We start from the raw sequence: 21,437 nt of genomic DNA on the forward strand, positions 1-21,437 counted from the left end.
TCATAAATATCCTTTGATCATATATTCATTATTGTTGGGATAACAGTTCAGCTTTAGGATCACCTCGCACAACTAAAGTATCCTGTAACTCTCCCAGTGCTGTAAAAAGAAAAGAAAAGTTTAAAATGCTGGTGGGGGGATGAATCATCTCTTGGCATTCGAGGCTGAGTTTGGGCTAAGCTCTGTAATAAAAATAAGCCGGTCCAGTAGAGGTGAGGCAACATATACTGACCTTTACGGAGTTGTTTGTTGTCGGACTGCAGCTGCTGATTCTGGGCGGACAGGTAGACGGCGTCCTGCACAGCCTCCAGCAGCACACTTCTGTATCTGCCCTCTGACATCTTCCTCTGCTCTTCACTTGCCTGGCGAAACACTCTGAACACCTAGAAAGGAGTGAAACGGATAACACAGAAAAACATAGGGGTGCAGGAAGGAGCCAAATGTGTTTCTTTATGCAAACATTTGATCTAACATCTGCAGTTTTACTGAAAAAACCCATGGTTACATGAGCTTATATATGAGCCCAAATGTGAAAAATACATGTGAATCATGCAAACACATTTACTTCCTGCATGCTGAATGAATCGTGTCTGTTGGTAAAAGAGACTACTGTAGCAATAGCAGTAGAAACCGAATCTTTTTATTATTTGAATCAGTGTACTATCCTAAAAAACCCTCACCTGCAGGCTCTCTTCTCTCAGACAATGCAGCTCTGTTTGGTGTCTGAGATATTGATTCTGCAGGTCTCTCTCAGCCTGCTGGGCCTCAGCACGCAGGGCCTCTATCTGCAGCACCAGGACCTGCCTCTCTCTGGTCAGCACCAGCAGCTCTCTCTGCAGGCCTTCTGTCTAGCAGGAGGAATGGATGAAACCATAAAAAAAAAAAAAAACTGCATGGAAATAACAGCATTAAGTTGCAAATGCAGCAGTTAATGCTGCCCACCATAAACTCAGCCTTGCATTAATTTGAACTGACTCAGCATCCTCAGCTGACATAGATCACAAACTGAAAAACGTTAATCAACGGTGTATCTCATTATCTTACCAGTTCCTGTGCCAAGTCTCTCTCCATCTTCTCCACCTCCTCTTGAATTAATCTCCCGTGGTCCTCCTTTAGTTGCCTTCTCCGTTCCTGCGCTTTGTCGTATTCCAGCTGAGACTGAGCATTAAATAGGAAAGGTAAAAGACATAGTTTGGCCTGTCCACTCGTAGACATAAATCTTATTTATGTGCTTAATGGGACTTTCACGAAACCTTATACACATTATCCAGTCAGATGTATAGGTGCACAATATTGTCATTAAAATGGCAGGAGTTAGATGGACTGTGTTACTTGCTGACAGAGGTCAGACTTGTTTGCAGCAGTCCCTTTTTTCAGTATCTCCTCTCTGAGATCCTCCCTCAGCTGCTGCATTCTTGCTACACTCTCCTGGACTTTCTCCACATTCCCTTTACCCTCTGAGGATAAGAGAAACACACATCGTTGCTATCCCTATGTTTAAAGGTTGACCAACTTTTTATATCACAGCAAATGACCTTGGATGTGTTCTTCCATTTCTTGTTTCAGCTGGTCTTGTAAATATTTCATTGTGTCTGTACTCTCCCTGTGATCACTGCTGAGCCAGTCGCTATTTGGGGGCCGATGACCCTGCCAAATTCAGTGCGAAACATGGTACTCATTAAGTTGGAAACGTGCATAATCTTACAAAACCTGTGGGGAACCTGTGTGGGTGGAAACCTGTGTTTTGCCTTTTATTTTCTTTGACTCTTCCCTCCTCTTCTCCCATGACTGATTTTTCACAATCTGTTGGAGAGAGAATTTATTTCAGCTATGAACTCAATTCGTTCCAGCACAAGGTGGTGAGAAAGCAATATCAGGCTCATCGAATGAATTACCTGCAGGTTTTGGGTCAGCTCTGCCAGCCTGTAGATGTCGTAAACTTCATTTCCCCCCTGTGACATAATCCTGGTCCTTAGCTCCATGATGCTGTCTCTGATCTCTTGCTCAGTTGCCTCTTGACACCAGCGATTGGTGGTGGCTGTTGTTACAAAATTTCTTGCTTTCTGGGCCAAAGCTAAAGCAGAGGTGGTTTCATCAGGTAGAAGACCTGGTAGAATAAAGACAGTCATTGCTATGCACAAAGGATTCTGGTTAAGATGGTGTTAGTGGGCACACTTACTTTGAGGGTGGATGCAGTAGATGAGGACTGTCCTATTGTTTCCTCTTAAGGCATCGTTCAGGAGCAAATGGAGGAGTTTGTCGCTTGCTGTGACTTCACACTTGATTTGGTCCATAACTTTTACCAGCGGGCTGACTCTGGAGAGTATTACAATTTTTTTTATATATATATATATTTTTTTTTACCAGTAGTGTCCAAGAAATCAACATACTTTAATGTGGCAATAATAAAACTATAGCTTTAATGCCTCTGCCAGATAAACTTCAACAGTCAGCAAAAAGTTTTTCCCAAAATGTCAATAGTTATTTGTGTGTTTATGGAGGTGTTACTGGAGCTGTTTCACATCCACAAATATTCAGCTGCAGGGGTAATTTGAGTTGATATAAAATTTGAAATAAAGTCCTTTCAGGGCAAAAGATCTTGATCATAACTTTCTTTTCTTCAAAACATTTCATCCTCCAGCAAAAACAAGATGAGCACCAATGGACGGTAGTAGTAGTATGGAAGTAGCTGCAGAGCATCTGAAGATGTAAAACTTAGCACGTCCTTGATCAAGGGTTCCTCAACTACAATAATCTATCATGCATGAAGGTGTAAATGTTCATAAGTTATTAATAAATTGATCTTGGTCTGGACTGAGAAGACTGAGATACTCTTTTCACGAGTTCTGAACGACTGTCATGCATGACAGCCAGATACTGAAGTCCTCCTCCAGTCAAAACATGTGGCTTTCTTCTTGTGCCTACAAAAACTACATCCTACATCCTCTTAAATATTTGAGTTTCATTGTGTAGAATGATTACGTTTGAACCTTTCAGGTCGTCGTCATACTCTCTTACTGAATGTGTTATTTTCTCTGTGCTCACTGAAAATCTGATTTTAACAGTAAAGTCTATGTGACACCACAAACGGTTTGGAAGCCAATCCTGATCCAGTATTCAACACACGCAAGTATGATGCGGAAACTTGAAATCTCCGGTGTTGTGAACAGACTTTTACAGAGAAGCAGGAGACCTCTTGAGTCTAGCAGTTAAACTTGTGAAATGAAATATTTAAATGAGGGGGAAGGAGTGAGGAAAATGACCACATTAAAGATTTTTAATAAGCTAATTATGCTTTTATTCTGCACACAGGAGGTGATTTTTATGCGTGCCTTAATATATGTGTGGAAGGGATCTTTCAGTGTTTTATCACTCAGCTGAACGTTAGGACATCACTTTTAGCTCATCTGGCTCATGTAACAGATATGTTGCTGTATGCGAGTGTAAGACTGACCCTCTGAGGTCAGTCCTGCTGGCTCCTCCTGCCAGGCTGAACAGCTGCAGTTTACTGCGGCAGATCTCAGACTCCACCTCTTCTGGATGAAGTTTCCACTCAAAAGTCACCGTGAACAGGGAACTACATCTGACGGAAGCAGAAACAGAGAGCAGTAAGTAATCATTATGTGCAGATGGGGGCAACTCGAATGACACCGTGTGAGTTAAATCTGAAAAATCTGATCTGATAATCTGATCACTCATGCAGCATTCGGACAGTCAGCTCTCTTGTGATCCACCGTTGTAATTGATCCATTCAAAGTAATTCAGTTAATGAATTACAAAGCCAAAGTTTGTCTGACGTACCTGTTGTAAATGGAGCCTGCACTGGCTTTCAGTGTCTCCCTGCAGGTTTTATACAGAGTGTAGGCTTCTTCTGCTGAACACACACACACTTCACACAAACCTGCTACAAGACTTAGAAAAAAAAAAAAGACATTTCATTCACTTAAACGTGTCGTGTGGCTAATTCATTTAAATATCGGTCATCTATTGTGTCTATATTGATATATCAGTGGTGATTATCTGCACTCACCTTCCAAGGACTGGATGTGCCACAAGTTTTAAAGTCTGTTTACTGGCACTCAGGAGATCCACAGCAGTGCCATCAGGATAAAACTGACAACCGACAAACATCAGAAGTCACCCTGCTGTGCCTGATATGAGCTGAAATTATGCTATTAGATACAAGACCAACCTGAACGAACGACACAGAAATGAACGACTCCTCTTTCACCTGTGACAACATATGGCTAAACAGATTTGCCAGAACCTGAGACAGAGTCAAGAGTGAGATTAACAGTAAGAAAACATAAAAATCCACCAATGTGAAGTGTAGATTTGTTTTGGGCTCCACCTGTTTGATGATACTGTGGTCAATCAGAGTACTAATCTTCTCTGTGGTGACTCCACAGATCAGCAGCACTCCGTGATAACCACTGCTTATGGATTCAGTGAGCGGCTGAAGGAGCTCAGGGTGAAAACTCTGCACATTTATATACAGACTTTTATTTTCCCAGTATTTGTCAGTTCCAAGCTATAAAGAGACTTAAAACCCAAACAGAAAAGTCACACACGGCTCGTTTGTACCTGCATGTTGTCACCAGTCACAACTTGGTCAAAGGAGAAGGACTTTGCTTCCTAAAAAAAAAAAAACATCAGCGAGAGCTTTCAGGAAGCAAACTGCTGAATGCTGACTGAGGCAGTGAGTGAACTCAAATGTTTTACCTCATCCTTCCCTGGTTTGTAGTCTATAACTCGTCCTTCTTCGCCAACAACTAAACAATCACCCTCTGTGCAATTAATAAAAACAAAACAACAACACAAAACACACAAATCTTTAGAAACAGCACAACAGTTCCACAGATATATTTTCGGCCTTGCCTTACCTGGGATGGCAGTAAGCATAACTCCCACTCTCACCGTTTCGGCTCCCTCACACAGCTGGAGGAACATGGAAATCGGTCAACTATCACCAAATAAAACATCCTAGTCTGGATTCCTCGTCTTTTTCCTGTCCTTACACGCTAATTGGGTTGTAAAATGAAGGTACTTACAGGTGTGTTCATGTTCACAGTGGCCATCCCGTGTGTCTGTGTACCACAGCCACTGGGTCACCTGGATTACATTACACTGCACTGAATTATTAATGAGCCAGAATCTACTTTCACTGGTTTAGGTGATCAGGATGCAGTTACCAAGACAGACAGAAAGCTGAGGATATAAGCTGAGGATATAATAATTATAAAATCATTATGCCATGGTAGAACGTGGAACAGCGAAAGACCAAACTGACAAAACTTAAATTTTCAGTTTAAATCATGTAGATTTACAAAAATATTACACTTTGTGATGATGTAAAAATAAAATTGCAACAGCGTTATTAAAAACTGATTTATCAAGTTTCCCTTGTTTATAAGGCATCCTTTAAAATAAGGTTATACTTTGTAGCTAATGACTTTATTAATGCGTACTAAGTTTGTTAGCATTGTTAGCAATTAATAGAAATGAAAAGTTATTAATGACTGGTGTTTGAATTGTTGATGATGCTTTATAGATCAGTTATAAACCATTAATAAGCACAAGGTCTGAATAACCAGATTATGAAAATCTCTTTATCTGGTGTTTGTCTTTTCTATTTGTGCATTTTTAAATAATTTAATTTAATTAGAGAGAGTCAAAAAGGCAGGGATGCAAGGTAGAGGTCCAAAAATAATAAGTCTTTATTTAACAAAGCAAAAAGGCACACTTACTGTGGCAAGGGAACTGAGAGAAACTGTGGCAAAAAACTCCTGGCAAAGCATGGCAAAGCATGGCATGGCATGGCATGGCATGGTAAGTCAAAGCAAAGCAAGACAAAGGTATCCTGACAATGTGAAACTAACACTAATGCTCAGACAAAGGTGGCTGGGAAGACAAGGACTAAATAGACATGACAATGAGACACAGGTGACACACATTAGGAGGGAGAAGGCAATCAAGAAAACCAAAAGCAAAGCTACCTGAGTACAAGAGACACACAGGGGAAGTGACGCTTTTCAAAATAAAACAGGACATGACAAAAACCTTGAGCATAATACATGGAAACACATGACAAGACAAACATGGAACATGGCACATGGACTGAAATCAAAAGACAAAGCATAACAAAAAACACCAGGCATGATACCGACAGCACACAAAATTCTTTTACTTTGGTGAAAGTGCTGCTCACATATTCCACCACTGACAGAAAGCAACGTGGCTCTCTACTCTTCCTTTACTTTTATCATATCTTGTTAATTTCACTTGATGGATAAGCATGGCATCGTTTCAAGCGTGCCAGCTTTTCTGTCCGTCTCACCTGAACGATGATCTCAGAGCATGACTTTAATTAAATTATCGAGAGAGAGAGGGAGAGGAAGGCATTTCTTAAATCATGTGAGTGACAAATAACAGACCACAACAGGAAATGTCTTGAATGCAAAACTGAACGAGTTTAGTGCGTGTAAATGAAAAGTGAAAGTTGAAAGAAAACAGATGCCAGAGAATCACCGCAAATATCACTGCAGCTAATCAGGTTACAGTTTATTAAGGTCTTATTTTGTGTTTAACTCCATCTTGGGACACTGTGATCTCAACAATAATGCAAACAGTGTTGTTAGGAGAACTTTATTTAGTCTTTTCAACACAGACATGTACACAGGAAAGACACTTCCTCATACTGCCACACCCAACATCACATATTTTCTCTCTAAAGACATGCAGATATTTCGGTATTTGCTTAGCTGGGTTTTCACTTGTGGTCCTCACAACATTGAAAAACATTTAAAGCTGCAACATCTCTTTCAAGAAACTCCATTACCCTGAATGATCAACAGACATCACTGTGAACTGTTTTTACTTTCTATCAAAGAAACAGTCCCCAGTGTTGTCTGTGGTCCATTCAGAGTAACAGGGGAAAACTGTTTCAGGAAAGAGTCTGATTACGTTTTTGAATGTAATTTTTCAATGCTGTGTGTACACCATAAACGAACTTCAGCTCACGTCGGTGTGGTGACATCTAAGAGATGACATCTTAAAGCCAACAATCCAGACATCTTCATTTCTAGATTCTAGTGGAGGTAAGAGAGAAAATACGTAATGTGTGTGAACCAACCCTTTAAGTCTTCTTCAGAGATATTCGTTTAACACGCATACTTTAACATACCGCAGATCATAAGGCCAGAATACCATTGAGGATGCACCAAAATTATTCTAAGGTACGAAAAATTAAAATATCAAAAGCAGTAAACTGTAACAAGACTCTATTGAGTTGATTTCAAGCAGTCAGCAAAATGGGAAAAAAATCAAGAGATTACATGGAAGAATAGCTGATTGATGGAATTAAAACTATTTGCATCCAGCTTAATATAACCAATTTCTCATGGCTGCAAAGTTTGCTTGATGGAAAGAAAGACCCAGCACTTTCCCCTCACTTATTTCACTGATCTGGAAAAAAAAAAGAAAAACACGTGATGAATTATAGAAACCAACAAATGTTTGTGAATAAACATTTAAACTATTAGTCCACTTCAAAACCTAATTTATAACGCACTCACCATCATCAAGACTGATGGTCTTCTGCATCAACCTGGGTGCAAACATCATGCGACGAGGAGCAAAGCCTGAAATAAACACGAAAAAAAATTGGAGAATTGAAGCTGCTTTCAACATGCATGACAGCCTCGCATGACAAGCTACAGACGCAGCACTGAATCAAAAACCCTTCCCTTTAATCTGTGTCTTCCTACCTCTCTGACAGTCGGGGCGGCCACGCATGGTGGTGCCCTCGACCGCTGTGCCAGACTCGTCCACACACCAGCAGTAGCCAGTGGCGTGCCAGCACTGCATGGGCAGGTAGCGACCCTGCGCGTCACACTGGGGCTTGTAGGATCCGATCTTGCTGGGTCCAGGTGCTGCCTCGAGCTGGCATTTGGTCTTGATCACAGTAGCTGAGGGGTGGAAAAGAACATAACATATGAACATCAAAGGTCCGTTTAGTGTCAAATACTTAGCTCAGTATAAAGATTAGAAATGGGAGAAAAAATGAATGAAAATGATAAAAGTTATCTTAAACAAGTCAGTGATATACATCTTGTGAACTCCTGAGCACAACACACTGCATCAATACTCAACATAGCTCTCTTTCATAAGGTGTTTTACAACCATCATCTTTTAACCCCTACTGAAAAATTAAGGAAAACCACTATCTACTGTAACAGCACCAGTTCGAATCAGAACATCAGCTAAAATGTAAAGAAAAGAAAGTCGCAGTAACCTGCTACAGGTGTTGGGCGTGGAGGCTTCTGTTGGGCCATCTGGAAGATCAGCCAGTAACGCATCCAGGTCTCAAAGCTCTGCAGAGTGCAAAACATTAAAAAAAAATGACTGACAAGATAATTTAATTCTATTCATTGTGACTTTAGTTGTAGTAATTTCCATGTAAATGTGCATGGAGCATTACCTGCCACTCAGTACCATTCATCTGATGCTTCAGGCTTTCCAGGTTGGTCAGGAAGGTCTCGTTGAAGTGTGGCAGCTCTGTGCCCAGCTGAAAACATGACCACAGTTTAGTGACAATACACAACAACAGTGAAGCGAGTCACTCAGGATAGCAAGTGCAACATACCTCAATGAGATCCTTCACCTGCTTCTCCACACTGACAACAGCATCCTGCAGCTTCTGAAGGGAGGAGGCAAACACATTCAAGATGTTTGTTAACGCTGAAATGTACTAATTCATTATACATAATCCAGGACGGTATTTTAAGTCTCAAAAAAGTCTGTTGCCACCATGATACAGTTAACTTTAAATTTTTCCAGGAGGCAGGTGTAAACCTACAATCATAGGCGTCTTGGAGTCCTCATCTGCAGGGGAGTCCATCAGCAGAGGGAGGGTGTTCATGGGCATGTGCATCCTCACTGGAGACACAGCTGTAAAATGTAAAAAAGGTTTTTACTCATGAAAATGATGAAAAAAATGCTTAAATGCATGCATGCACAACTGATTTATTGTTTGTTGATCTAGAATTCTATTATTATGCATAAAATAACATTACGCCCCACAGAACAAATAACTGCATGGATGATTTGAACAAAAACATACAAATACACAAATTAAACTGATTTAAATAAAGATCATGTGTAAAATTTCAAAATTATGCTTTTTAATAAGAGCAACTCTGTTGCTTCGGCTGTTATGACGCAGGTTGAAATAGCACACAGCCGATTTCCCCTCCCAGTGACTCACTACCAGATCTTTCATTTCCCTGTCCAGGTTTCAAATCAAGTTCCTTAAAGCCTACTCTCCTATTCCCTCTTCCTCTCCGACATAGACGATGACTCATTAATAACACATTTCTGCTTGGGCCACCTTGTCTGATTATTGGGACTTAATGTCTCATTTTACCCTGGGATGAGCGGGTCAGCTGTCTACCCATTCGCTCCGAGTTCTTCTGCAGTGCATGGATTTGTTCTTTCTGACCGAACACCATGTAGGCAGTGAAAACCTGGCTGGCGAGGAGCAGACATGCCAGGGTTGTCAGGCCTGCGATCTTCAAAGCACGACTGTTGGAGCCCCTGAGAGAAAGAGCAATATAAAAATGCATCTTAGAGGGTAAAGTGGCAGGGGAGAGAAGATAATATGATGCACAAGATGTTTTATTTACAAAATAATCCAAAATATTAAAGTGACTGGGGGGTGGGGGTTTGGATGCATATCAACATCATCATGCCTTTGGAGCTTTAATGTAGTCACTTAGAGTAAAATATGTTAAAATCCTGAGACAAAAATACAGTCAACCTTGTTCTTTGTTGCTCATAATCAGCCAATAGAATGCGAGCATCACTTGTTACTAGGCAGACATCTTTCTCTGGCATAAGGAAGTACACAGCCAATTGCTATTTAGAGCCTATCTATTGATTTCTTATTAACTTCAACCCGGAAACTGGTGGCATCCAGCACCTATTTTCGAATAATGTACGCAAACAGTGCCATCATATCTAAGCTAGACATTTTCACAAATATGTCAGTCGGTCCATTGCAGTTTATCTTAAAGAGAATATTATTAAAAAGAAACATTTAATAATTATTAAAACAAAAGAGTAATGTGATTACATTTGAGACACTGATAAACTGTAACACGCATAAATCATATTTTATAAAGTATATTCTACGTTGAGATGTGATCACACCCTTGGCGCTTGTTTTCCTCTTTGGTTAATCAATGCAACGATGGACCAATAGCATGAGAGCATCACCAGTTACTAGGCAGACGCCCTTTGTTGGTGTAACGTCAAGAACTCGATTTAAAGTTGCTCCAAATCCTTTACAATGTATTAAGTGTAGAACAAATTTAACACATAAAATGTTAAAAAGCAATAACTAAATCCATTCACTATTTCATGAACTAATCTGATGCAAACACAAACGGAGACTGTTTTTTTTTGTTTTTTGTTTAGAAGTGACAGAAAAAAACAACTTTATAGCATATTATATGCTCAATATGTTACTAACTGGCTACTAACCTGAAATATGTATTAAGTTTTAATAGAGAATCAGCCTAGTCCTGTAGCTAAATGTAGAGGTACATGCACTTTATATTCTGAAACTACTACTGAGCTAATAACTGCTGCTGTTAAAAGTACAATTTTACATGATAAGCTCCTCTCACCCAGCGGGTCTTGCCGAGAGAATAAGGGCTTCATCACTGCCTGCCAGGCTGTCCCTGGCCAAGGGAGCATCATCAGGGGAATGAGCCATCCGTCTTGAAAGTTTGTCTCAGCTTCTTCAAAGTACCTGACTGCAGAGCGTCCGGCAAGACAAGCGGATTAATAGTCTCAAAATTCAGGAAGGACTGGCAGACAGGTTCCTGAGAAAGGTGAAGGGATGTGGAAAAGTCCCCTGTCTTAAAAAGCGCTGTGGGATGTCTCAGAAAGCTGTGTGAGAGCGTGCGAGCTGTGATTGGTCAGAATGTGCCATCATCACTTGTTGATAGAGGCAGACAATACCGAGGAGCGTTGGTTTGCTTAGGGCCTGATTTGCCATATTATTCACAGTTTATAGTAGTTCTAAGAAAATATGCTGAGTAATGTAGTTTAAATACTAGGCTATCTGTAGTTACTTTTTTAAATGCTACTACGCTTTCATTTTTTCTTGGCGAATCTGTACAACGTGTGAATACTTTGTGAAACTTTATTTATATCGTAGCCTACTTTTACTTTCAGCAAAGAAAAAAAGCAAACAATAAAGGCACAATGCAATTAAAGTTCTACAATTAAAGTTCTAATATTAATCAAATACTATTAACTTATATTTCTTAGTATTTTTAAATGCAACATCTTCTCTTAGTTTATGTTGACTACAGTGTTCTTCCTGGAACAACAGAGGAGGACTGATTTGTTTGTTGTTTTCCCGACAAGGAATTAAAATCAAGGTAACACGGGCCACATGTAAAGCTAACTTGGGTTAGGTTAGACATCATGATAATGATAATCACAAGTATATTTTGTGTTGTATGCTTCATGGGACATTGAGAGGCCGTTTTCTTCTCAAAAGAACCGAAACCAAAAGACAAACCAATCTTATTCTTGGCCACATTCAAATCAGACAGTGATATAAGCTTCTAGAAGATTCTGCAACTAAATAAAACTAAATAAAAATCCTTTTCTTTTGGTATGATCATATACGGGTAGAGGAAAGAAACGAAAACAATCCAACTACTGAAAAATACAGTGGTGTTTTATTTGCAAATTAAAAAGCACCGACAATATTAGTTACACTGTAAAAATTATTGACAACAATTACAAATCTTTATCATACAGTCCAGGAGATTAGTACCATCATTGCTGTTATGTGTTATCACTTAATACTTTATATGGAGAGACTCAGTACCTGTTTACAACAGTTGGCAGTGAGAGGACATGAGAGGAAACAATCTTAGCGACGAACCTCCACACAATGAAGTATTCCAAAACTCCCCTCAGTACAGCACTGACTTGTCACACTATGGGAATGGGCTGATGGCGAGTGTAAACCGAAACACATTCAATAATTTAGGTCTACCGAGGGTTGCGTATTATGTACATTACAAAGTCTGGAAATAAAGGACCAACATGTGCATTGTTATTACATCAGAACATTGTACAAAACTATTGCAATAAGAGCAGCTTTTTGTTATCTATGCTTGACATCTAGTTGCAGTGGTAACACCTCGATCGACAACCAAACGTCCGTACGGTCTCAGTGGGCATACTGTTGGTTTTCCTGGAAACTTTTAATGTTTTTGTTTTCCCAGAGACAGCACACTCCCCACACTCCTCCAAACATAAAGTCATGTAGTGAGTGAAATGACAAAATATGGGACAAAATATACAGTTTTGACAAAAAAAAGAAAAGAAAAGAAAAAGAAAAACAATGCTGAGAACACATTTGAAATGAACAATCTTGTTCTGTATACTATCTGAATCTGTTGGACCAGAGTGTTTCATTAAACATACAGCAGCTAGCTTATGATCTTCTTCACAGATTGTAGCAGGATTCACTTTGTTAGTGTGCTTTCCAGTAACCTGTTATGCTCACTTGAGTGCCTTAAATATTGTGCTTTCAACATCTATCCTACTGTTCATGGCTGAGTCAAACAGTTTAACAAACCGGCCTACTGTACATCTGGTCTTCATGAGAAAACTGAGCTAAGATGTTTAGTTTTGGTACATTCTACAATAATGCATTGCTATCGGCATTATAGAAATGTTAAAACAAAATCTGAGTAAAGAAAACAAACCATAAAACTTGAAAAAAACAAAACAAAACAAAACAAAAAAACCCCTCAAAAGAGCACATGGTAATATTTTAATGAAGATTCTCTCCTGGCACTTGTAAATGCGATAACTAGATTCTACCAAGGCCTATCAAGTGAGGCTACAACATGCAGCCTGAGTCAAGACTTCAAATGTCCCATTCTCCTCCCATACTAACACTTCACTTATGTCAAAGGCATTTGCAACCAATGTCTCTCTGTCCATCATCGTCATTCATTTAGTCAATGTTATGCTGCCTCTTCAAATCTATCCCCAACACAACTTCATTGATGGAGACGAAGGAGATGTTCATCACTTTCACTTGTTTCCTAAAGCTGAAACGGTCAAGACTGCTCAAGCCTCAGACTTTTTTTTTTTCCTTTCTTTGATTTTCAAGAAGTTCACGTGAAGACAAGTAGGTTTGATTGAGGAGAGCAGGGCTGTGATTATCAAACAGTGAAGTTATCTCCTGCACACCACTGAGAATTTTTCTTCTTCTTCAGGATACACTGGAGGTCATTCATTAGGGCTCCATGGTCCTGGTTTGTCCTGCAGGGGAGTAACGGGATCCCGAAGCTCAGGAAGAGAGGGCGGAGCTATCAGCTGCTGAAAGCAACTATGCTCTATTCTTGCTTACCATTTGGGAAGATCGTGGTTAAGTTTTGAGTTTGAGCTGGGCATCCCATCCTCAATCTCCATATTCTTCACTCTCTTTCAAAACTATTTGGGATCTTCAACATATCAGGCCACATGGCAAGTCCCCCCTACAACCACCACCACCCCAATCCCAAGCAGGGTCAAGCGGCGGTTCAGCGAGCGGAGCTGTGGGCTCCTCCTGTGGTGATGCTACCTCGTGTGGACCAGTTCTTCTCTGAGCCAGCTGGGCAGAGGCTGACCCATCCTGTAGAGTAGCTTGGACAGCTCAATGTTGTGATCCCTGTAGTACTCCCTGAGGAATGCCTGGGACTGAAGGAGACAAAAGAGGTAAGCTATAATAAAGATACCGGAACAGAAAAAATAATGGAAATGAGTCAATGTATAGGTTAAATGCATTTCCCAAAGCATTTCAATTAATCTTACCTCAGGGTCCATGTCAGGGTACCTGCGTCCTTTACTCTTCCCCAAACACTTGGTCTTTCCCCCCTCCAGCAGCTGACACCAGAAGCCTTTCTTAGGGTCGAACCTTTACATTACACAACATACAATAGAGATGTGAAACTGACTGTGGGTTTCCTCAACAAAACAAACAGAAACTGATTCCTGCCAGCTGAATATTAAATCCTTCTTGTGTTTTTGGCCCAACACCTGAAACTTATCTTGTTTGGAACCGGTTTTGTTGCATACATGTGGCATAAAGTAACTGATCTCTGCCACGCAACAACTAATGTAACATGGAGAGTCTAAAGCTCTAAATTAATCTGTAAATGAATTTGCAAACCTGACAGCGAAAGAAATTATACTGTGACTGATTTAAAACAAAGGACGATACTCACGCTAGGATCTTATGGTAGTTGATGATGTTGGCCAGGCCCAAAAACTTCTGGATTTTATCCATGACAGAAGCAGGTTCAGTCTTTAGCATCTGTCCATCCAAGACTAACAGCTGGGTAAGACACACAACAGGGCCAAATGTAATAACAGAAACTGGACAGTCTTCTGACTTGGAAAATTATGATATTCTTCTGACTAAGCTATTCACAGTGCTTAGTCAGAAGAATATCATAATTTTCCAAATTTAACAACTTTCCGGGTCTTCTTTTAATTGCCAAAAGTATGAATTAAATGCTGCTGCTGATAGACATGTTTCCTTTTTTAAAAAAAATAGGATGGACTATTACTTTCGAGGCAACAGGAACTTGTTTTTCCAGACCAGCCACCCATAAAGTCTGATTTTTATCCCGACTTGAGCTGACTTAACACACTTAACATTCGTATTTGTTAATTTACTTCATACTGTCTACTACTGTGTGCATGAATACACCAGCAATACCTGGCTGGAGTGGTAGTAGTTGAGCCAGCGCTCCATGTGGATGGCGTACCAGCCTGGCACGAGGCAGCGATTCTGGAGGACCCGTAGTTTTACTGGAGCATCGTGGCCTGCAGTGATGACGTCATGGAAGGAGTATTTCAATGCCACTGGGTCATCATGGGCTCTTTGGTGCTGTGGGAACACAGAGAAGTGAAGAGTCAAAAACAGATTACAAACAGAATTACACTGCTGCGGGCTGTGCGAATTCCCACACGTTTACAAGTTATTTATTTGGCGTCGTGTTGTCCGTGACAGACCTGGTACCAAGAGTAGGCTCTGTCTGCGGGGTTGATGAGGATAGTGATGATCTTGGCTTTGGGGAGGAGAGCTGCAGCCCTCTGAGCGGCCACCTCAGAGTCAAAGTAGTTGGCACTCTTCTCAAAGTAGTAGTCTGAACTGGTGTTGGAGGGCAGGGGGAAGTACTCCATATACCTAACACACAGCAAACACAAACATACAAAGTGTTACAAGCTACATTGTGGAGCTGGTCTAATATGCACGATGTAGATAAGGAGAATTTCTCTGCGTGCTGTGTGGGTGATCGGCCATGTGCAACAGCTCGCTGAAAAAACATCGAGCAGCACAGCACAACGTTAATATTTGGGCAGCCCACTCACATACATTCCATGCCAAGACTATTTTTTTGTTGGACTCATTCTGCTGCGATGCATGAAGCCTCTCATTGATGCTGGTTTCAAATCAATTAAGCTTATAAAAAACTCAGTAATAATGGATTTCTAACCAAACAGGTCCTAATTGTGTTTCTGGTTTTGCTCTTAAGAATTTCACTAATGAGTGGATTTTCGTACTGGCATCATTTGCATTTTGATTCTTGATTTTGTTTGCAATAAAAACAAACAGCCCTACTGTTCTGAGTTATGAGTTTCATTTGAGATTCTAATGTTTCCTTTATACTTTTGCACTGGCAAAGTTGGAAAGTGTGTTTATTATGACAACAACAACCATAATTCTTGGCAACTGTGCAGTGCACCCCCCTCCTCTGTAACAGTTTACTTTAAATCCCCCTATTTAGTATTTATACTCACTACACAAACATTTTATGGTTTATAACACACCTCAATGGTAATACACAGCTATAAGTACTTATTAATGTACAGTATTCACCAGACATAAAAATCCCACCTATGAAGGCAAATGATATATTATTAAGTTTTACGATACTGTCATCCATTATCTGGTTATATACTTTAGCACTTACAGTATACTTACTTAGAACTACATTATAGTATGTTATATATTATATATTTTTTTTTAAAAATGTTTATGTAATGGTTATAAATGCTAAATAAAGGGAGGCAATATGTTGATTCAAATGTTGGTAAAATTACTACAATGGCATTAGTTCACGTAGATGATGTGTAAACTGCTAAAGAAGAGAGTGAATGAATTTGCCAAATGTCAAAAACAAGTTAACACTCAAACCAAAAGAAGCAATAAATATAAAATCATGAAGCGGAATAACCCTTTAATTATATGACTGTTGTCTGTGAGATTTCCTACCAGTCAATGCCTCTGTGGTAGTTGTGCCCATTGAAGAACTGGATCTCCTCAAAGGTCTCCTTGCTGGGGTAGTTACTGGTCAGGTCAGGGTGCATGCCAAGAAACAGGTAGAGCGCTGTCGTCCCTGAGAGGGCAAAGATATAAAATATACTGACAATAAAGGTTTGAAGTTTAAAGAAAGAACGAGTGATGCAGACAGGATGAAAAAGATAAAAGCAAAGACAACTTTAAGGGACTGTATATCCGAATAAGTACTACAGCAATAGTAGCACAAGTCACAATCTATAGCCAGCATGTTTGATTTTCAAAGAAATAATGAAAATTACTAAAAACAGATGTGTCTGCTTCACACTGAATGACAAACTTCAGATTTAATCATATCCAAACTCATCCTGTAGGGGGTGCTGAAGGACCACGTCTCACCTGTCTTCTGAGGCCCGATCACAAGCAGCTTGGGGAAGCGGTCACATGTTTTCTCTTTGGACCAGATGTCCTTGTGCCTTTTGTCCTCACAAGGATCCTGTAGCCACCAATAGATAGACAATCCTTTGTTTTAAGCTTGGTTCCAACAAAATTATAAGAGATGCGTCAATTTGAAAATACAAGAGAAAGCATGTTGACCTTTGTTTAGTCAATGTCAGTCAGATGCTACAGCTAACAAAACAGATGCATTCAATGAAATGTTTCCATGGGTAGTGATGCTGTTCTCCATCCACCGATAAAGAAAGTTTCTACCGTCAAGCATATGCTGTGTCTGCATGCAGTGTGTACGGTATGTGTTTAGTGCAATATAAATGAAAAACATAATAAATATATACACAAATGATATCTTAAGCTACATCTTCTTCTTACCTGCCAGAGTGGATCTCTCTCGGAAGGGAACAGGCTGAAGTATTTCTGAGCCAGCTGAACAGGTGGCAGGGTCTGCACCTTAAGGTTGGTCCACGTCTGGACAAACATCATCAGGCTTTTGAAGGTGTACAGGCCTAGGCGATCGTTCCCGTAATTGGACAGATGGGTCATGAAGATACTAATCTGTGTGTAGGAGGGAGCAAACAGAGTACGATTTATTGAAGGTGATAAATAATAATTTAAGGGGTATAATCTGTGAACATGGCACACTATTTGAAATATGTGCCACGTATGAGTCATTTGACATTTGATTTTACTGTTGGCCGCATTAAACAAGTAACTGTAACAGCTGAGCTGTAAGAAATTCTAATGAGTATTTTTTTAAAACATGCTAAAATAGATTTAAGTGCCTGTTAACGGCCAAGTCTTTCTTTAAACAATTATCAGGTGTTAATATGAAAATCACAGCAATTTCAACATAATCATTCTGCCTGTTGATAATGGCTGTTCAAAGATTCATTCTGGTGCAATTTCAGCATAACAGACACGCTACAAAATCCACAGTGTTCATTTTCGTGCAAAATATAATCACTTTATCTGAAGTTAATGTGTGCAGTCTGATGTAGTCAAATCAAGTGGATTTCTTCCAAAAGTTTCAAATCTTTTTCATACAAAATGTCTCTCTTTTTGTTTCCTTGGACAGAGCTACAGTTTAGAGACACTAAACACAGAGAGGGAAGCTGGTGCTAAAAAGACTGAAACTGACACTTTCTTCATGTCAAATCAGACTGATGAAGCCTGATGCTAACCTTATATAAACTTACACAGAATGAGACCTTTATCTTGTCATCGCGTACGCCGACATTGTTTTTTTTTGGCAGTGTGAACAAAACATTACAACAAACTCGTTGCAACGTTCGAATGGGCACAACAAAAGTTGTGAACGTATTCTTTAATGGCGGTGTCACTCACACCGCACGATGATTGGCTCCTTTTCTGGACTAAACAAATGCATTTTAAGAAAAAAAGTAGTGAAGAAATGTATGCAGGAGAAAGACCAAAACAGTGACGAAATCACTTGAACAATAGTTCTTTTTCCATAATTTGGACACGGTTACAAAATAAATGCAATTATCTGCGGACAACACAGTGTGACATTTTCTGGAGATAAAGTAATGAAAGTAACCTTTTTTTTTCATCTCAGAACAAAACATATTGATGAAGACGAGGAATTTTCAGCACTGCGTTTCATCTCCAATAAAAGAAGCTTTGACAGCGGTGTAAAAAAGAGAGAGGACAATGCAGACATCAATGGATGAGTCACTGAACAGTCATTGTCCCGTTCATCTTTAATATTTCAGTTTACATCACCAGTTAAATGGGTTACCAAGTGCGCAAGACAAAACAGCTGTGTCGTGTGGATGTGTGCTTTACTCACAGGATTCAGTAGGACAGTGAGGAAGAGCTCTCCTCCATTGATGAGCTTGTCCAGTTCGTTCGGACTGCCTGGGTAGTCTTTATAAAAGATTGTGTGTGTGAAAAGACCACAAGTCTGCCTGGGCAGCACCTGTCATATAAACAAACACAATGTCAGAAAACTAAAAGGGCAAAAACAAGAAGAACAAAAAAATATCACATACGCACACAGAACAATAAAGAAATACATTCACACAAATAAACACACACACCATCAGCCCTCCACTGAGAGCAGAGCTGTCAGTACTCCAGGCAGTTACTCCACACATTGTTTGCTTTCAATAACATTCATATTATGCAGCTCATCTAGCCAAAGCAAACCTCTTATTCACCCTGAGTCTATATGGAAATTCATGGAAATGCATTTACAGTTTGCAGTGTCGGGGGATCTGAATATCAATCATCGGTAAGCAGTGGAGACTGTCCATTCAGACTGCACTATCTCAAGGATGTGAATGTAGCTCTGAGACCACACAGGCTGACTGAATGCCAGCACTACAAAGGAACTGGACTGAGGCTGTTTGCTATCAGCCCTGAAGGTCAACCTGGCAAAGAAATAGATAAGACCCCCCTCTCCACCCCCTTCGCTGTCTTTTGAATCTCTTGAATGTAATCTGTTCAACTTTAATTCTGCTCTCATAACTATATTATTCAGCACCGGCTGGCGCTGTGAAGCCGAATAAAGTGCAGTTTTTCAGGGTGTTGACATATCAGTGACTCCTTATTGTGCAGCCACTTGCTATGCTGTTGCAAGAGATGTCAGTCTTCGTTATGGTGCTGAGGCCTGCCAGGCAGCACTGCACAGACAGGTTGTCTCATGCTAGACTGATTCATTTAACTACATTGTCGTTTCACATTCTGAAAAGGAGTACAACAACCCAACAAAACTAATTGGATGATTGCCTTTCTCTGGACTCTTTGATATACAGAATAAATGAAAATCTACCCAGCACCTTTGTGGACAAGAATTACCAAAAGTAACGGCAGAGAGGAAAGGAGGATGATGGACAAGGAATGTAACCGTCGGCCATGAATACAAAAGAACTGAAGAAAATGTAGATGGAGCGATAATTACTGCACAAAGGATAGCATATGTACAGGAGAAAAAGAACCCTGAAAGTGATTATTAGCTGAACAGAAGCTCAGTGAAAAACTAGCCAATTGGCCAGAGGTAATAAGATAATGAGGCCTTATGAGTGTATGAAAAGTAGTCTTACACTAATGCCGCTGTGGATGAAACCTCGCCGGAAACGAGCAGGCTTCAGGTGCGGGTATTCCTCTGTGCTGGTCACCTTGATGCCCCACACCTTCTTCCAGGCGTCATACAACTGCATGTGGACAGGGTAGACGCCTGAGTGGTGGGGTGCCACAGCATAACCCATGTTAGTGGGGATCCCATGCTCCTGGGGTTTGAAAATAAATGTGTGAAAGTTAGGAGGCAAGAATAAGAGGGTATATATATATATACACACAAATATACATCCTATTACAGCTGCTTCACATTACATGTGTTCAACAGGCAAAACTCAGCATGTTTTTCACTGCGATGAGAGCTGTGAGAGACTGTTCATTAAAAATGCGTCTACAAATTCAGACAGTCATTTTCTGCCTCATTCTGTCAGCGGATCATTTTTAGTAGCTGCAGTGAGGTGTTGAATGAGGAGCTGCAAGCAACAGGCTGCACACCTCCAGCTCCACAGCGAGATTACCAACTCCGCTGTGGACCTCCTGGTGTTTGAAAAACATCTCACATTGTGTGCAGCATCAAATCTGATCGCGGTTGGAATTATTTTTGACTTTCTTCTTAATTGCAACAATGTCAGTTTGTCTGGCTGCACTGTAAACACATCATTGCTGAAGCCTTAAACCACCTGTTGCTGTTACCTCGATAATGAGGGGTGTTACCAAACAAGCCAGCACTGAAATGTCACACTTTAAAATGTTTCAAAAACTTACAATTGAGCCTAAGATTGGAAGATGCTCTGATCTTCGCCCTCCTGTCACTTACCATAGCAAATTTCTTGTTGAGCAACATCTGCTCAGCCAGCACAGACTGGTTGTGGAACAGATGGGGCTGCATGTGGCTCCACATGTGAGGGAACCACCAGAACTCCTTCACATACGAAAGGAGCAGGTCGTCTCCCAGGTCCTCCTCGTCGGATCCTGGACATGACAGAGAAGGGGGAAACAGTCGGGAAAAGAGGGAAGAAGTGGAGGGAGATGAGGCACGTTAGCAAAAGAATGAGGGGTGAAGGGTGAAGTGGACACGTAGGAGATAAAAATGGGCAAAGACAAAGAGAAGGTAAAGGTGAAATAAAGTCAGCCAACAAAGGAAGGAAAGTTCAGATATCAGAGGTGAGAAATAAAGTCAGGGCACAAAGGAGAAGAGAAGTAGACAAATTAAAATAATCTGAATGAAAAACTTAATCTCAGAAGTATTATTTCTTTCAGTTTAGCATGCGCTCTCATCCCTGCTTGAGTGAACAGTAGCAAAGATTGTCTTCACAGGCTGAATCTTACCAGCGTGAAAGAATTTCCCTGAGAAGCCCAGATTGAATGTGAAGTTGGGCACATGAGTGCGCAGCTCCCTTTGTGTCTCCAGCAGGGCCTGAAACAGTGGGAGGAAAGGAGAGTGAGTCAATGCACGTTGTGCTCATACTGGTGCACAAGTGCATTAATGAGGAAGCGTGAACGCCCAGGCGCACGCAAGCCCACATACATATTTCATTTTGCAAGTTTCTTTCGG

General features: G+C 40.4%; 4 protein-coding genes across 6 annotated transcripts in view; all 4 read right to left on the minus strand.

Annotated features, from left to right (window-relative positions):
- Positions 1-28: 28 nt before the first annotated feature.
- si:dkey-201i24.3 (trichohyalin) lies at positions 29-2,311 on the minus strand. The gene is made up of 9 exons (XM_046407051.1): positions 2,180-2,311; positions 1,896-2,107; positions 1,738-1,803; positions 1,536-1,647; positions 1,333-1,457; positions 1,045-1,158; positions 681-848; positions 233-383; positions 29-99 (listed from the first exon to the last, which is right to left on the minus strand). Exons 1-9 carry the CDS (start codon positions 2,292-2,294, stop codon positions 29-31), a joined length of 1,134 nt encoding a protein of 377 aa, XP_046263007.1. The 5' UTR covers positions 2,295-2,311.
- Positions 2,312-3,073: 762 nt separating this feature from the next.
- Positions 3,074-4,591, minus strand: LOC124067832. The gene is made up of 6 exons (XM_046405488.1): positions 4,585-4,591; positions 4,352-4,480; positions 4,193-4,267; positions 4,031-4,113; positions 3,802-3,912; positions 3,074-3,583 (listed from the first exon to the last, which is right to left on the minus strand). The coding sequence occupies exons 1-6, from the start codon at positions 4,588-4,590 to the stop codon at positions 3,385-3,387; spliced, it is 603 nt and encodes a 200-aa protein (XP_046261444.1). The 5' UTR covers position 4,591; the 3' UTR covers positions 3,074-3,384.
- A 2,038-nt stretch (positions 4,592-6,629) lies between these two features.
- On the minus strand, positions 6,630-10,912 carry cd74a (CD74 molecule, major histocompatibility complex, class II invariant chain a). The gene is made up of 9 exons (XM_046405493.1): positions 10,689-10,912; positions 9,425-9,594; positions 8,858-8,949; positions 8,645-8,698; positions 8,480-8,566; positions 8,294-8,372; positions 7,767-7,967; positions 7,575-7,640; positions 6,630-7,464 (listed from the first exon to the last, which is right to left on the minus strand). Exons 1-9 carry the CDS (start codon positions 10,775-10,777, stop codon positions 7,457-7,459), a joined length of 846 nt encoding a protein of 281 aa, XP_046261449.1. The 5' UTR covers positions 10,778-10,912; the 3' UTR covers positions 6,630-7,456.
- An 822-nt stretch (positions 10,913-11,734) lies between these two features.
- ndst1a (N-deacetylase/N-sulfotransferase (heparan glucosaminyl) 1a) overlaps positions 11,735-21,437 on the minus strand; it is a 41,189-nt gene continuing 31,486 nt past the window's right edge. For all 3 annotated transcript variants that reach the window (XM_046405831.1, XM_046405832.1, XM_046405833.1), the window contains 12 exons: positions 21,212-21,299; positions 20,700-20,854; positions 19,909-20,094; positions 18,654-18,782; positions 17,216-17,398; positions 16,787-16,883; positions 16,364-16,487; positions 15,100-15,274; positions 14,804-14,974; positions 14,307-14,416; positions 13,894-13,996; positions 11,735-13,779 (listed from right to left, as the gene is read on the minus strand). In XM_046405831.1, the coding sequence (XP_046261787.1) occupies positions 13,660-13,779; positions 13,894-13,996; positions 14,307-14,416; positions 14,804-14,974; positions 15,100-15,274; positions 16,364-16,487; positions 16,787-16,883; positions 17,216-17,398; positions 18,654-18,782; positions 19,909-20,094; positions 20,700-20,854; positions 21,212-21,299 (1,641 nt within the window). In that variant the 3' untranslated portion in view covers positions 11,735-13,659. The remainder of the gene's footprint in view (positions 13,780-13,893; positions 13,997-14,306; positions 14,417-14,803; positions 14,975-15,099; positions 15,275-16,363; positions 16,488-16,786; positions 16,884-17,215; positions 17,399-18,653; positions 18,783-19,908; positions 20,095-20,699; positions 20,855-21,211; positions 21,300-21,437) is intronic.

The sequence above is a fragment of the Scatophagus argus genome, chromosome 12 (genome assembly GCF_020382885.2).
Source record: "Scatophagus argus isolate fScaArg1 chromosome 12, fScaArg1.pri, whole genome shotgun sequence".
NCBI classification, from domain to species: domain Eukaryota; kingdom Metazoa; phylum Chordata; class Actinopteri; family Scatophagidae; genus Scatophagus; species Scatophagus argus.

Excerpts from the sequence above, each read along its gene's own strand:
- cd74a (XM_046405493.1), bottom strand. The coding sequence starts at position 10,777 with ATGGCTCATTCCCCTGATGATGCTCCCTTGGCCAGGGACAGCCTGGCA. Across the intron at positions 8,699-8,857 it reads ACTCCAAGACGCCTATGATT|AAGCTGCAGGATGCTGTTGT; the intron begins GTAGGTTTACAC and ends TCCTCCCTTCAG. Across the intron at positions 8,567-8,644 it reads AGGTGAAGGATCTCATTGAG|CTGGGCACAGAGCTGCCACA; the intron begins GTATGTTGCACT and ends TCATGTTTTCAG.
- si:dkey-201i24.3 (XM_046407051.1), bottom strand. The coding sequence starts at position 2,294 with ATGGACCAAATCAAGTGTGAAGTCACAGCAAGCGACAAACTCCTCCAT. Across the intron at positions 2,108-2,179 it reads CTACTGCATCCACCCTCAAA|GTCTTCTACCTGATGAAACC; the intron begins GTAAGTGTGCCC and ends TTATTCTACCAG. Across the intron at positions 1,159-1,332 it reads AGTCTGACCTCTGTCAGCAA|TCTCAGCTGGAATACGACAA; the intron begins GTAACACAGTCC and ends TTTAATGCTCAG.
- LOC124067832 (XM_046405488.1), bottom strand. Across the intron at positions 3,913-4,030 it reads GCACATCCAGTCCTTGGAAG|TCTTGTAGCAGGTTTGTGTG; the intron begins GTGAGTGCAGAT and ends TTTTTTTCTAAG. Across the intron at positions 3,584-3,801 it reads GCAGGCTCCATTTACAACAG|ATGTAGTTCCCTGTTCACGG; the intron begins GTACGTCAGACA and ends TGCTTCCGTCAG.